At 52.2% G+C, this 12,511-nt stretch overlaps 1 protein-coding gene across 2 annotated transcripts in view; it reads right to left on the reverse strand.

Annotated features, from left to right (window-relative positions):
- Window positions 1-1,083: 1,083 nt before the first annotated feature.
- The window catches only part of NCF1 (neutrophil cytosolic factor 1), a 20,863-nt gene continuing 9,435 nt past the window's right edge, over window positions 1,084-12,511 (reverse strand). Inside the window, exons 2-11 of one of the 2 annotated variants that reach the window (XM_019646816.1) lie at window positions 10,267-10,347; window positions 8,023-8,098; window positions 7,709-7,874; window positions 6,610-6,665; window positions 5,062-5,184; window positions 4,483-4,590; window positions 3,536-3,653; window positions 2,172-2,279; window positions 1,459-1,604; window positions 1,084-1,371 (exon numbers count right to left, since the gene is read on the reverse strand). In XM_019646816.1, the coding sequence (XP_019502361.1) occupies window positions 1,247-1,371; window positions 1,459-1,604; window positions 2,172-2,279; window positions 3,536-3,653; window positions 4,483-4,590; window positions 5,062-5,184; window positions 6,610-6,665; window positions 7,709-7,874; window positions 8,023-8,098; window positions 10,267-10,347 (1,107 nt within the window). In that variant the 3' untranslated portion in view covers window positions 1,084-1,246. The remainder of the gene's footprint in view (window positions 1,372-1,458; window positions 1,605-2,171; window positions 2,280-3,535; window positions 3,654-4,482; window positions 4,591-5,061; window positions 5,185-6,609; window positions 6,666-7,708; window positions 7,875-8,022; window positions 8,099-10,266; window positions 10,348-12,511) is intronic. The other variant, XM_019646817.1, reaches the window with a different exon arrangement.

Genomic DNA, 12,511 nt, shown 5'->3' on the forward strand with positions numbered 1-12,511 from the left:
CCCCCCCCCCCCGCCGTGTTCTTCTCTGCTTCCCTGTGCATGGCAGGGGCCTGCAGGGGTGTTCTCCTGACTTCGGGCACACCCACCATGGGGGCCTCTACGCCAGCACAAGACCACTTCCAGGGGACCAGAAATACAGAAAACGTGGGGAAAATGTTTGATCAGGACTTTACCTTGAGAAAAGTGAAACTAAATATGAAAATAAGTATTTTACACTGTATTTAATTTTTTTAAGTTATAATTGCAATTGAACAAGCAATGAGGTTAGGGTCACCTGTGGTTTTTCCACAGCTTTGTATGACAGTCCTTGATACTGAACTTTTCCAGCAAATAGGGTTCTGCAAAAGGAATTAAGGGCCCAGTGGTTTTCCCAAGGCCTCTCTCAATCGTTTGCTGGTCAGTTATTCTCTTGAGAAGTATCTGTCTGGCTCCTTGTGGATTTTCTCTGACCTCTGAGAGGACCAACCTTGCCTACCCTCACGTAGCCACAGGAGGAGCAGCTGTCCATGCCACCCATGGCCTTCGTGACAAGCTGCAACTTTTGCAAGATTTGCAGCTCCAGTTTGCACCTTAGTGTCTTTGCATTTTGGGAGAGACCCACCAGCAATGCCTTCGAGGCCATGGGCTGGCAGTAATGCTGGGGTAAGTGGTGAGGATCTGCTCATCAGTGAATATTTGCTTTCTGGAACCGCCTCCAAACTGAGCAGGCTCTCTGAAAAATAAGCAGTGCCTCCTCCCTATATCTAAATAACATTGTTTTTTGTCAACTAAAGTACACATACAGGGTCACACCACCCCGTCTCCCTGACTAGGCACTATGTCCACACTTCTTCAGGACTGTTCTGCAGTGGGGCCAGAGTTCGAGCAGGCAGTTTCTGTCTAAACGGCCAGCGGGGTCAGCAGTTCCTCTTGCATTTGGCCTTGAGCAAACTTGATCTTGACCAAGGCCAGCGCAATATGCAACTGGCTCTTGGCAACTTCCTTCCAGCAAAGCCCAAAGCCCTCAGTCCTAATTCTAGAAATACCCTCAAAGACGGAGCCCAGCAACCCCCTCCCCCTAACGGCGTCTCTGCAAAGCCTCTGTCCACTCCAAGCAACATTTATTGAGGATGGCTTATAAGCTAGCTAGGTGGGGCGGGGCCCGGGGCTGCCCTCGGCGTCCATACCTCAGGCTGTATACTCATATATACAGGGATGGGGAAGGGGCAGAGGAGCCAGGGCGCCATCTGGGGTGGGTGCCCTGGCCTCAGACAGCTGACGCCAGCTTCCGCTTGGTGCTCTCGCTGCAGCGGTTCAGGATGAGGTCAGCGCTGGGCCGTGGGGGGACTGCGGGCTGCGGCTTCGGGCGCTCAGTCTGCGGCTGCTCCTCTGCTGGCAGACGGCGCAGCCCAGTGAGAGGCCCCGCCTCTTATCACCCTCTTGGCCCCGCCCTGCCCCCAGGCCCCGTCCCGCACTCACTCAGCGGGCTCCCCGCACTCTGCGGCTCGGGCCGCACCAGGCGGCGACGCTGCTGCAAAAAGCGGACGCTGTTGCGCCGATAGGTGTCCTGGCTGAGGCGTTTCCGTGACCGCTGGTGGATGCTGTGCGCGTTGCGGATGGATGACCTGGGCCCAGCGGGGCGGGGCAGGGGCGTTGGTCATCACCCGGGTGTCCCCGCTGCCCCCGCGCAGCCGCGTCCCTGCCCACGGGGGCTCATATGGCCACCCCTGGGGTCCAACAACTGGCCCGAGGAAGTGCGGGTAGGCAGGGGGAGGTGGGAGCGGGGAGGCATGGCCTGAACGCAGCTGCCCTTCACAGGTGCGGACCCCCGCCGCGCCGCAAAGCCCAGGTCCACTTACCACGCCCCTCACCGGACTTCAGCCGGCCCCCTACCCAGGAGGCCCTGCGGGCTGCCACAGGGACCCTCCCCAAGGACTCAGGGCTCCAAGCGCCTTCACCTTCACCTCCACCTCACACTCCTGCTTTCCTACCGCCTGGGTGCCAGCCCCACGGCGCGGCGGGGGACAGCGGGAGCATGTTCAGACTCTTGACCCGGTGAGGGTGCTGACTCCCCAGCCAGGATCGGAGCCCTGGTCCCCTGCCCCAGCCCTGCCAATCCAGGCCCGACAGAGGGAACCCGTGGTACACCCTCCTCAGCCCCGCCCAGCCCCCAGCCCCAGGGACTTGCTCACCTGCGGGGCGGTGCCCCTCGTCTCTTGATCTGGCGTTGGGCCTGGGCTATGTCCTGCCCTGCCTTCTGCAGGTACATGGACGGGAAGTAGCCCGTGACGTCTTCTTTCCTGCAACAGAGACAGAAGCCCCGGCAGTGGGGAGATCAGGGCTCCCTTGACAGGGGGCAAGGCAGCTAGCTGGGAGGTTGCAGATACCTGGGATGGCCAACACCAGACCCTGCCCCTCTGGGCCTCAGTTTCCTCATTGAGGCAACACAAGCCCTCCCAGCTGTGATACTGGAAAGAGGAGGAAATTAGCAGATCCAAATCTCCCCAGAGACGTGTATTTGCTGTAAGACATCTGCAGTGTTGTATTTGTCCGTTTTTCTTTTATGGTGATTGCCTGTGTGTCCTAAGAAACCTTCACCCACCTGCACATCACCAAGGTCTATCTTCCAAAAGCTTATTAGTTTTGGGTTTTGTGTTTGGTAAAACCTGTGATCCATCCCAAATAAGTGTGTATGGTGTGAGGTAGGGATCTAGGCTTTTTTTGTTTTTTTTTTGTTTTTCCTTATGGATATCAGTTGTTCCAGCATCATTTGTTGAAAAGATTTTTTTTTCATTCTCACTAATATTTAGGAGTGAAGAAAACATTGCATAATACAAACTTCATTCAGTAAAGCTGATTCTTCTTGCCTGGTAGGAGAATCACAAGCAAATTCTCAGGGTGCAGGATGGGGATTAATTGAGTGTGGATCTAAAACATTGAGAAACCCTGCTTCAAAGCCTCCAGCCCAGGGCCATGCTGAGGATAGGTGCCATGGCCACGGGTTTGCTGGGGTCATCGGCTGGCCCTGTGACCCAAGACACTGAAAACATGTGCAAGGACCTGGGGAGGACTGGTGGCTCCAGGGAAATGGCTCTACAAGCCGTGGGATTCTACTTTCCCTAAAACTGGGGGGTGGGGGAGAGAACTAGTATTCCTACATTCATTTGGAGGAATAAACAGAGGGGAAGTGCAATGAAAGATTTAAAGGGATCAGGGATGACGGGTCAGTTCTACCAGTTATCAAACATAATAATTAATACAAAAATTCATTGTGTTGCTGGAGAAGGAATAGTAGATGGATTGGTCAGGGGAAGTGACCTCAAGTCACAAAGGAAAAATGTACCCATTCTGACAAGCACACTAAATCCAAAAGACAGGTAGGGTGGGATTATCATTCATCCCCTACCACGGTGGAAACTGAGCCCAGAGAGGGGCGGTGGCATACCCAGTGTCACACAGCCAAGTCAGCACTGAGCACAAACAGGCACTGCCCCAGGCCAGGGCTGACCCTCAGGGCAGGCACAGTGCGGGGAGGGAAAGAGGGGTGCTCTCCTACCTGATGACCCACCAGCCGTCCAGGAGCTTATGAATGACGTCAATGGTTTCACCCTCCTGCAAGGACACCTCGTCCTCCAACACGGCAGTGTAGGTTTTGATGGTGACATAGGGCTCACCTGGTCCAAGGTGGGGGGAGGGGCATGGTGTGAGGGTCCGCCCAGCCTGAGGCTTCCCACCCCTTCTTGCCTCTCTGGGCCTGGGCTTCCTCCAGCTTGTCCTTGGTCCCCTTCTGCAAGGTTCCTCCCAGCCAGTTGTGGGGGCATCCTGGAGTTCTGCCCTCTACCCATTCGACCCAGGGGGATTTGCCCACTCCCACCCACCACCCCCCACACCAGGCGCCAGCAGCTCCATGGCTGCAGAGGCCTGGTCAGGCACCTAAATAAAGGAGTGGCTGGGTGGGAAGTGTGGGAGTGTAGCACCCGTCTATGTGGCACCTGAGCCACTCGACTCCAGCCAACTGTTGGCATGTGGGGCTGTACACACCTTTCCAGTTTTTAAAGAGGAGCCATAAATCCACATAAAATTGTGAAATCTCCCCATTTTAAAATATGGATAACCAATTCTATTTTTTTCCAAACTCCACAAGGACCCCATCCAACCTGGGGGTTGCCAGTTTTCCCCTTCTTATCAGCAACCCTCCTCCAGGCAGCCCTCCTTCCTGAGCCTCAGGTCTGCTAACCCTTCAGCTTTCCACTGGACCTGGTCCCAGCAGACTGCCACCCAGTGTCCCAGGCTGACCTTATCATTCCCCACCTCTATTCCACCTCCTGGTGCCCTGCCCTGACCAAGGGCACCACCTCCTACCAGGGCCCCCAAGACAGTCAGTCAGCCCTGACACCCCTCTGTCAAGCCCCCATCATGTCTGCCTTTTGGCTTTTCAATATCCCCAGGGCCCTTCCCACCACTTCCTCCCACACCCTTACAGCCATGGAGGGCAGAGTGCACCTGCATAGTTGGGCTCTGGGTCCTCTACCTCGTCAGGACTGTCCAGGGGCTCCAAGTAGGACGCTGGGACCCAACCACGCTTTGTCTTCATTTGGCAGAACCACCAGCCTGTGTTAGGGGTGTGGAGCAGTAAGTCAGGTTGGGCCTGGCAGCCTCCCTCAGCCATCAGGGCGGTGAGGACACTTGGACACAGACCCACAGATATCCAACACTCGGATTCAGAAGTGTCACCTTCACTCCACTCCACACCAAAGTCACATACCCCCACACACACACACACACAGGGTCACAGAATCACAGCTCAGAACCCACTTCACACACATGAGGAGTTGGCCTGCCCACTCAGATAGGACCCCCAGACATGCGCAGTGAAGCAGGCAATATATGCAGAGACCCACAGCCACCCCAGGGTACATGCTCAGAGATAGGATGACCCACAATGTGGGAGGACAGTCAGGGCCCCAGCGGGCCAGGCAGGGAAGAGGCCCGAGGCTGCCTGAGGGGCAGAGCCTTGGTGGGGGTTTGTGGCCGTTGGCCCAGGCAGCAGGGAAGGAAGGTTGGGCAGGGAAGGGGGCTGACCGCTCTCGCCCTTCTCCACGACGTCCACCACGTCACCCATGGCCAGAGCCATCTCGGAGCCCGAGCTCTTCTCGTAGTCAGCAATGGCCCGGTATGTCTGCAGGATGATGGGGCCCGTGATGTCTGGGCAGAGAGAAAGCAGGGTGAGTGGGCTACGGGGGTGGGCCGCCTCCTCCTGGCTCCCCCTGTGGTCCCCTGTGGAGGCCACCAGAACTGGCACTGGCATCCCAACCCCACCCAGCCACAGGTGGATGCCACAGGTGGATGCGCCCTGCAAGCTGGAAAGCAGCAGAGACAAGCTAGTCTTTGCAGCCGTGCATTTAGTGAGCGCCTAGTGTGTCCCAGCACTAGTCACATACTTTACACACATTCTCCTCCTCATTTGATGAGGTTAGTGAGCAGGCCTCCTCAGCATTAATGTGCACATGAATCACCCAGGAAATCATGCAGAAACAAGGTTCTGGTTCTATTGGTGGGACCCAAGAAACTGCATTTCCAACCAGTCCACAGGTGACGCTACTGCTTCTGCATGTCGTGGGCTGAATTGTGTCGCTCCCCACCGCCACCCCCACCCCCACCCCCCAGAATCCATACATTGAAGCCCTAACACCTAGTACCTTAGAATCTGACTGTATTTTGAGATAGAGCCTTTAAGGAGGTGATTAAGGTTAAATGAAGTCATAAAGGTGGGGCCTGATCCAACAGGACTGGGGTCCTTATAAGAACAGGAAGAGACACCCAGGTTGTGTGTACATAGAGGAAAGGCCATGTGAGGACACAGCAAGAAGGCAGCATCTGCAAATCAAGGAGAGAGGCCTCAGCAGAAACCAGCCCTGCCACAGCTTGATTTCAGACTTCCAGCCTCCAGAATGTGAGAAATAAATGTGTGTTGTTTAAGCCACGCAGTCTGTGGTAGCTGTTATGGCAGCCCAAGCTGGCTAAGATACTGCTGGTCCCTGGACCATACTTAGAGTGACCCGGAGTACTCGTCTGGGCATCCCACTGACTGGTTAAAATCATGCTCCACATTTAGTAGCTATGTGACAGTTGGTGAGAGTCTCAGCTTAAATCCAGCCTCAATGTGTCCAGCCGGAAAATGGGGGTCATAGCATGATAGTACCTACTTCATATTGTTATAAAGATGGTTATGTGAGTTAATACATGGAAAACATTTAAAATAGTGCCCAGCACAGAGTAAGTGCTCGGTAAATGTTAGGTAGTATTATTAGCAGTTATCGTGCAATAAAGATTAGATACTGCCGTGCCCCTGTGGCACCCCTGAAGGCCACCTTTGCCCCTAAACCTGTTCGTTCACTGAGTCACAGCATCCTCCAGGATCTGTGCTGGCTCTGCAGCCGCGGAGACAAGGTAAGTACCTTCATCTCCCAGGAGCTCCCTTCACCGTCCAGTGACACTCAAAGATCCCAACTCTTTAGTGTGGCCACCAACACCCTGCACACTCCATGCTCGGGTCCCTGATCATGTCACGGTCCCAGATCATGTCACCGTCCCTTAGGGTGACTTGCATTGGCTGCCTCTGGCCCTTACCCGCAGCGTTAGTCTTGCCATCTTTAGGCATCAGGTATGTCTCTGGCTTTTTCACCCTGCAGGAGAGAAGTCTGGGTTAGATGCTCCGTTTCCCACTGGGGAATGGGGCGCTTCTAGTGGACCTACGGAAAAACTTCCTACAGGAAAAGGAATGTGGGAAATGGGGGCCACTGCAGAGACAAGATAGCAAGGAAGGGGTATTGGGCATGACAGGGCGGCAGCTCAGCCAGCCTGAGGAGGGGCCGTGCTTCCTGTAGACCCCAATAAGAAGGCACCAGATGTTGAAGAGAGTAAGGGCCTCCTCCCCCAGCTGGATAGAGCGACGCGCTGGGACTAGGAAAGGCTCCTGTCAGCTCCTGGACCAGCTCCCTTCTTCTGGAGCCTGCAGAGAGCAGCCAATGAGGAGTGGGCACCCCGCCACCCTGGACAACAGGAGCTGCCCTTCCCTGCACCAGGGATGCATTCCGGGGTCAAAGCACTGGCTGGAGCGGTACTGTGTCTATGGAAACCCTGTCCTCTGGTCTCCCCCCACACTCAGTGGCCAGAGAGGGACATAGGGAGAGACCTTCTCAGGCTGTGCCCCTGAGATCTTACTCAGACTCTCAGATGCTTTCCACACAGTACCCTGAGGACAGACGACCCCTGGGGTATGGGCAGGCAGGGAATGAGGTGACAAAAGGGAGCCAGGGGCCTGAGATGTGCTCAGCAATTAACGGAGGCCACCAACCTCCACATCCTCTTGGGGACTCGCACTTCACCGTCTGTCAGCACTCTCCACGGCACCCAGGATTGCAGTGGCTCTCACCACCCCGTCTCACATGGCAAACTACTTTCAGAAGGCTTTCGGACCCCCTACCTAGAATGCCTTCCCTGGCATCATAAGGCTCAGAGTGGTCCAGGTGGAGACATGGAAAGGATGCTGGGGGGTTCCAGGTCACATGGGCCCGGGTTGGAATCCTACCTACTTTGCTTCCAGCTGTGTGACTTTGGGCAAGTTGTTTCCCCTCTCTGAGCTTCAGTCCTGCCCTCCTCCAGGGTGGGGCTTGCCACCCCATTTCCTCTCCTGCCTGCCTGGGAAGGGGATGAGGAGGCCACTCACTGGCTGTCCGTGGGGAGCTTGAGGTCGTCGGGGCGCACCTTGAAGAAGTCCAGGACGTGTGGGCAGCGGGAGATCTTGACCGGCAGGCCCATGAGCGCATTGCAGTACTCGGTGAGCGTGCCCTGGCGGCTTTCTGCTGCCCGCTGCCCGTCAAACCACCGCGGCGCTGACCGGACCAGGGAAGGGCACCAGAGAACCAGTGAGCACATTCTCAAGATCAAGTCCAAGAAGGGGTAGGGGAGCAGGGGGCAGCTTGGAGGGCAGGTGTGGGGAGCCAGGACAGGTGACCCGGGCCAGGCGACACAGCCTCTCACCTGGCAGGTGTGGGATGATCCTGCTCTCTGGGCTGATGTCCCCTGCCTCGATAGGAAACATCTCCTTTAAGGCTTTCTAGACAGGAAAGGAGATGTGAAAGAATATTCTTTATTACAACACTGTAAAAACACAAAATTGGGAATGATCTAAATACCCTTCTAACTGCTTGGACTAAACTTCTAAACTTCTGGTGGCATCCGTGATTCCTCTCTTTCTCTCCCACCTCACATCCAAGCCACCAGCAAATCCTTTGGGTTCTACTCCCAGTACCTACCCAGAACCTGACCCTTCTCACGACCCCCACTGCCACTTCCCTGGTCCAAGCTTCCACCAGGCCTGGATTCTACAACCTTCTCCTGTGACTCCACCCTTCTACTCTATCCTGTCCTCAATCCAGCACCCAGAGGAATGCTCTTAAAACCTAAGTGGGATCCTGTCTTCCTCTGCTCAGAACGCCCCCTGCCTCTCGACTCACTTAGAGTGGAAGCCAAAGGCCTCACATTGGTCTACAAGACTCCACGAGGCGTGCCCCTGCCCATCTCACTCACCCCTCCACCACGACTCTCTCCCTGCTCACTCTGCTGCAGCCACCCTTGAATACTCAAGGCCGACTCCTGCCCCAGAGCCTTTGCACTCGCTGCTTGCATTCTTCCTCCGCATGTATCAGTGGCACTCTTTCTCTTTCCCTTTCTTCAAATCTTTGCTCAGAAATCACCCCGTCAGTGAAGCCATCCTTACGCAGTCCGCCCCCTCCCCTTGCTTTATTTTTTTCCATCGTTCTAATGACCACCTAACACACTACATAAATTACTTTTTTTTTTGGTCCATTATCCTGACTCCTCCACTAGAACTTAAGGTCTACAAGGGTGGGCAAGGATTTGCATCTGTTGTTTGTACCCTCGTCACCTTCAGCAGTGTTTCCTGCTAACCAAATAGAACATGCCTGGTACTTAAATGGTGCTCAATAAATAATGGTTGAATGGATGAGTCCACCAATTACTTAAAGAGGCTAATCCTACAATGGAATAACCCAGAATGGTTTACAGTGGTGAGCTGGAACCACACACCTATCAGCAAGGACAGGTCTCAAACATATAACTTAGTGGTGGTAATAAGACAGAGAAGGAAGCCAGCAGCACCCTGATGGCTTTTATATAGACTACAGAAAATGCACACTCAACACCAGTGCAGATTGTTCATGGTTGCAAGCGTGTGTGTGTGTGTGTGTGTGTGTGTGTGTGTGTGTTGTGTGTATGCAGTCACCCGGGGAGAAGCTGGGACAGGGTATGGGGTGAAGGGAGACTTCCGCTTCTTTTGTAATGTTTTACTTCCCTTATCTTAAAAAAGACTTGTAGCGAATGGCCCAGTGACACCAGCTGTGAAGCCAGGTGTTGGGTGTGCAGGGCTGGTTATAGTCTTCTTTGCATTTATCTGCATTTAGCTTTAAATTACTCACACAAGAGAAATGCAGGAAGTCGCACAGTCCAAGATGCCCTTCCTGGGTAAGGAGGGCCCATCTGGCTTTTGTGGACCCTCCATCCACTTGACCTTGTCTCAGACCAGGAATCAACAGCCAAGCTCTGCACACCATGACCCCTTCCCCGCCCCCCCCATCCCTCACCTCCAGTGACCACCCTCAATTCTCCAACCAGTTGCTGGTGTGGGGACCCTATGGGATTTTAGAGCCTATGGGATTTACTCGTGTCAACCTTGGTGACAGCAGGCACCTGCAAAGGAGAGGATCTGGTTTCTTGGGTGTCAGGATTATCACCCCCCCTTCTGATCCACCAGTGGTCATCAGGGTAATGACCATGAGCGGAAGTGTAAGCTCCTGGGATAACCACCATGGTGGTGACACTGGCTAGGGTGCCCCCTGCAGGGACAAAACAAGTGTGTCCCTAAAGTATGCCCCCTTGAGTTCATGTTGAATGGACAGAGTTTCTGTATGAGAAGATGAACATGTTTTAGAGATGGGTGGTGGTGACCGTCACACGACACTGTGAGTATACTTAATGTCACTGAGTTATACACTTATGTTATGCATATTTTACCACAATAAAAAATGCGTTAAGTAAAATGTTTTTTAAAGTTAAAAAAAAATGCCCCCTTAACTGTGGGCTGGTGAGGGGAGACTCCAGGCGCCTCAGCTCCCAGCCAGCACCTGGGTCACTCTCCTCCCCAAAAGGCAGAGCTGGGACTGGGTGTGGCGTCCCTTCCCTGACCCCGCCCCACTGGGCACTCACGTGGAACTCATAGATCTCGGTGAACCGCCGGTAGACCACCTTCTCAGACAGGTCCTGCCACTTCACCAGGAACATGTACACCTGGGGGGCGGCCAGGGAGGGAGGACCTCATTCAGTTTCCAAGGGGGCCTTGCCACGCACCTGGGCAGCCCCCCACCCCCTGGTGGAAGCCTGAGGACTGGGGGTAGGGGAAGAGCCCTTTGGGGGGCAACCTGGGCCATGGAAAGGGCACCAACTGAATGGACCCAGAGCTGCCACTCCAGCTTTAGGACCCAGGACAAGGTAATCAGCTTCTCTCATATTAACTCAAATTCCTCAGTAGCAGACAGAAGTAGGACCTCACCCTAAGGCTAATATGAGAGTTACAAGGAATAAGATACAGAAAGGCCTGGATCAAACAATACAAGAACTCAGTAAGGTATTGTATAGTTTATGTGAAATGTCCAGAATAGACAAGTCTGCAGAGACAGAAAGGAAATTAGTGTTTTCCAGGAACTGGGGGTGAGGTTGGGGTAGGGAATGAGGAATAACCATTAGTGGTACAGAGTCTCTTTTGGGGTGATGAAATCTTCTAAAATTGATTGTAGAACTCTGTGAATATACTAAAAACCACTGAATTGTACACTTACATAGGTGAACTGTAAGGTATGGGAATTATATCTCAGTAAAGCCATTATTATCTTTCATTTAAAAAAAATGAACTCAGTAAAGAAAAAGAAACCTGCAAAATAGCTAGAAGAATACTACTCAGCCATGAAAAGGAACACATTGCTGATACATGCAACAACATGAGAGAATCTCCGAAGCATTAGTGAAAGAAGTCAAGCACCAAAGGCTACACACAGTATGGTTCCATACCCATGACATTCTATAGAAAGCGCAACTAATTTAAGGTGGAGAAAAATCAGAACAGTGGTTGCCAATGAGGGACAGGGGAGGAATGACGGGCGCAAGGGAAGCTCTAGAGTGATGGTGGCAAAGCTCCACATCTAGATGAAGGTTTGGGTTACATGGAGACATGCACCACTAAATGTATCTCTAAGATCTGTGGGTTTCATTTCTTGTAAATTTTACATCAAAAGAGAAAAACCTATAAACAAAAACTAAACTCTAGTTAGTGATACGCACACTGAAGTACTAGGGCAAGGTGTACTGAGTTTTGCAATTTGCTTTAAAATGCACCAAAATTAAGACAGATTGGTGAATGGATGGATAGAAATGTGATTAAGAACGTATAGGGAAATGTTAATAGTAGACTCTAGATAATGGGTATATGAGTGGTGGTTTGGGGGAGTGGTTGTTTTGTTTGTAAAATTCTTTCAATTTTGTTGTAACTCTGTGTTTGAAAATTTTCAGAATAAAATTTTGGGAAATAAAAAGAACAGTTACTAATGGATATAAGGTTTCTTTTGGGATGATAAAAATGTTCTAAAAATTAGGTTATGGCGATAGTTAGACAACTTGGTAAATATACCAAAAATCATCTATCACTTTAAGTGGGTGATGTATTTGGTGTGCAAATTATGTCAATAAAATGTTTAAAAGTAAGAATATGGTGAACTCCAGGCAGCTTTCATGATAAACTACAGGTGAGCCTAATGTTCATGATTAGATATGAATATTCTAATTCAGATCTCAGACCAAGGGGGTCAACGAACTTTTTCTGGAGTCAGATAGTAAATACTGAAGGCTTTGTAGGCTCTCCAGTCTCTGTCCCAACAAACCAACTCCGTCATTTTAGTACAAAAACAACCATAGACAATATGTAAATGAATAAGCATGGGGAGAAAATAATAGTTAGGAAACCCCTAAAAAAGGAGAAGTATGTGGGAGACTATCCCTTTCAGACAGTAAAACAGACAATGAAACCTTTATAATTAAAAACAGTGTGCGTCACACTGGTTAGGAGAGCTATTATTTAAAAATACAGAAAACAGAAAAAACAAGTGCTATCAAAGATGTGGAGAAATTGGAACACTTGTGCATTGCTATTAGAAATGTAAAATGGGGGGCCGGTTGGGTGGCGCAGTTGGTTAACAGGCAAGCCCTGAGCAACAGGGTTGCCAGTTTGACTCCTGCATGGGATGGTGGGCTGTGCCCACCTGCAACTAAGATTGAACATGGCACCTTGAGCTGAGCGGCCGTGAGCTGTGGTCAGGCGGCCGGATGGCGACTGGACTTGGAGCTGAGCTAGCTGCGCCCACCACAACTAAGACTTAAGGACAACTTGGCTGTTCCCCTTCCC

The sequence above is a fragment of the Hipposideros armiger genome, unplaced genomic scaffold, assembly GCF_001890085.2.
Source record: "Hipposideros armiger isolate ML-2016 unplaced genomic scaffold, ASM189008v1 scaffold_107, whole genome shotgun sequence".
NCBI classification, from domain to species: domain Eukaryota; kingdom Metazoa; phylum Chordata; class Mammalia; order Chiroptera; family Hipposideridae; genus Hipposideros; species Hipposideros armiger.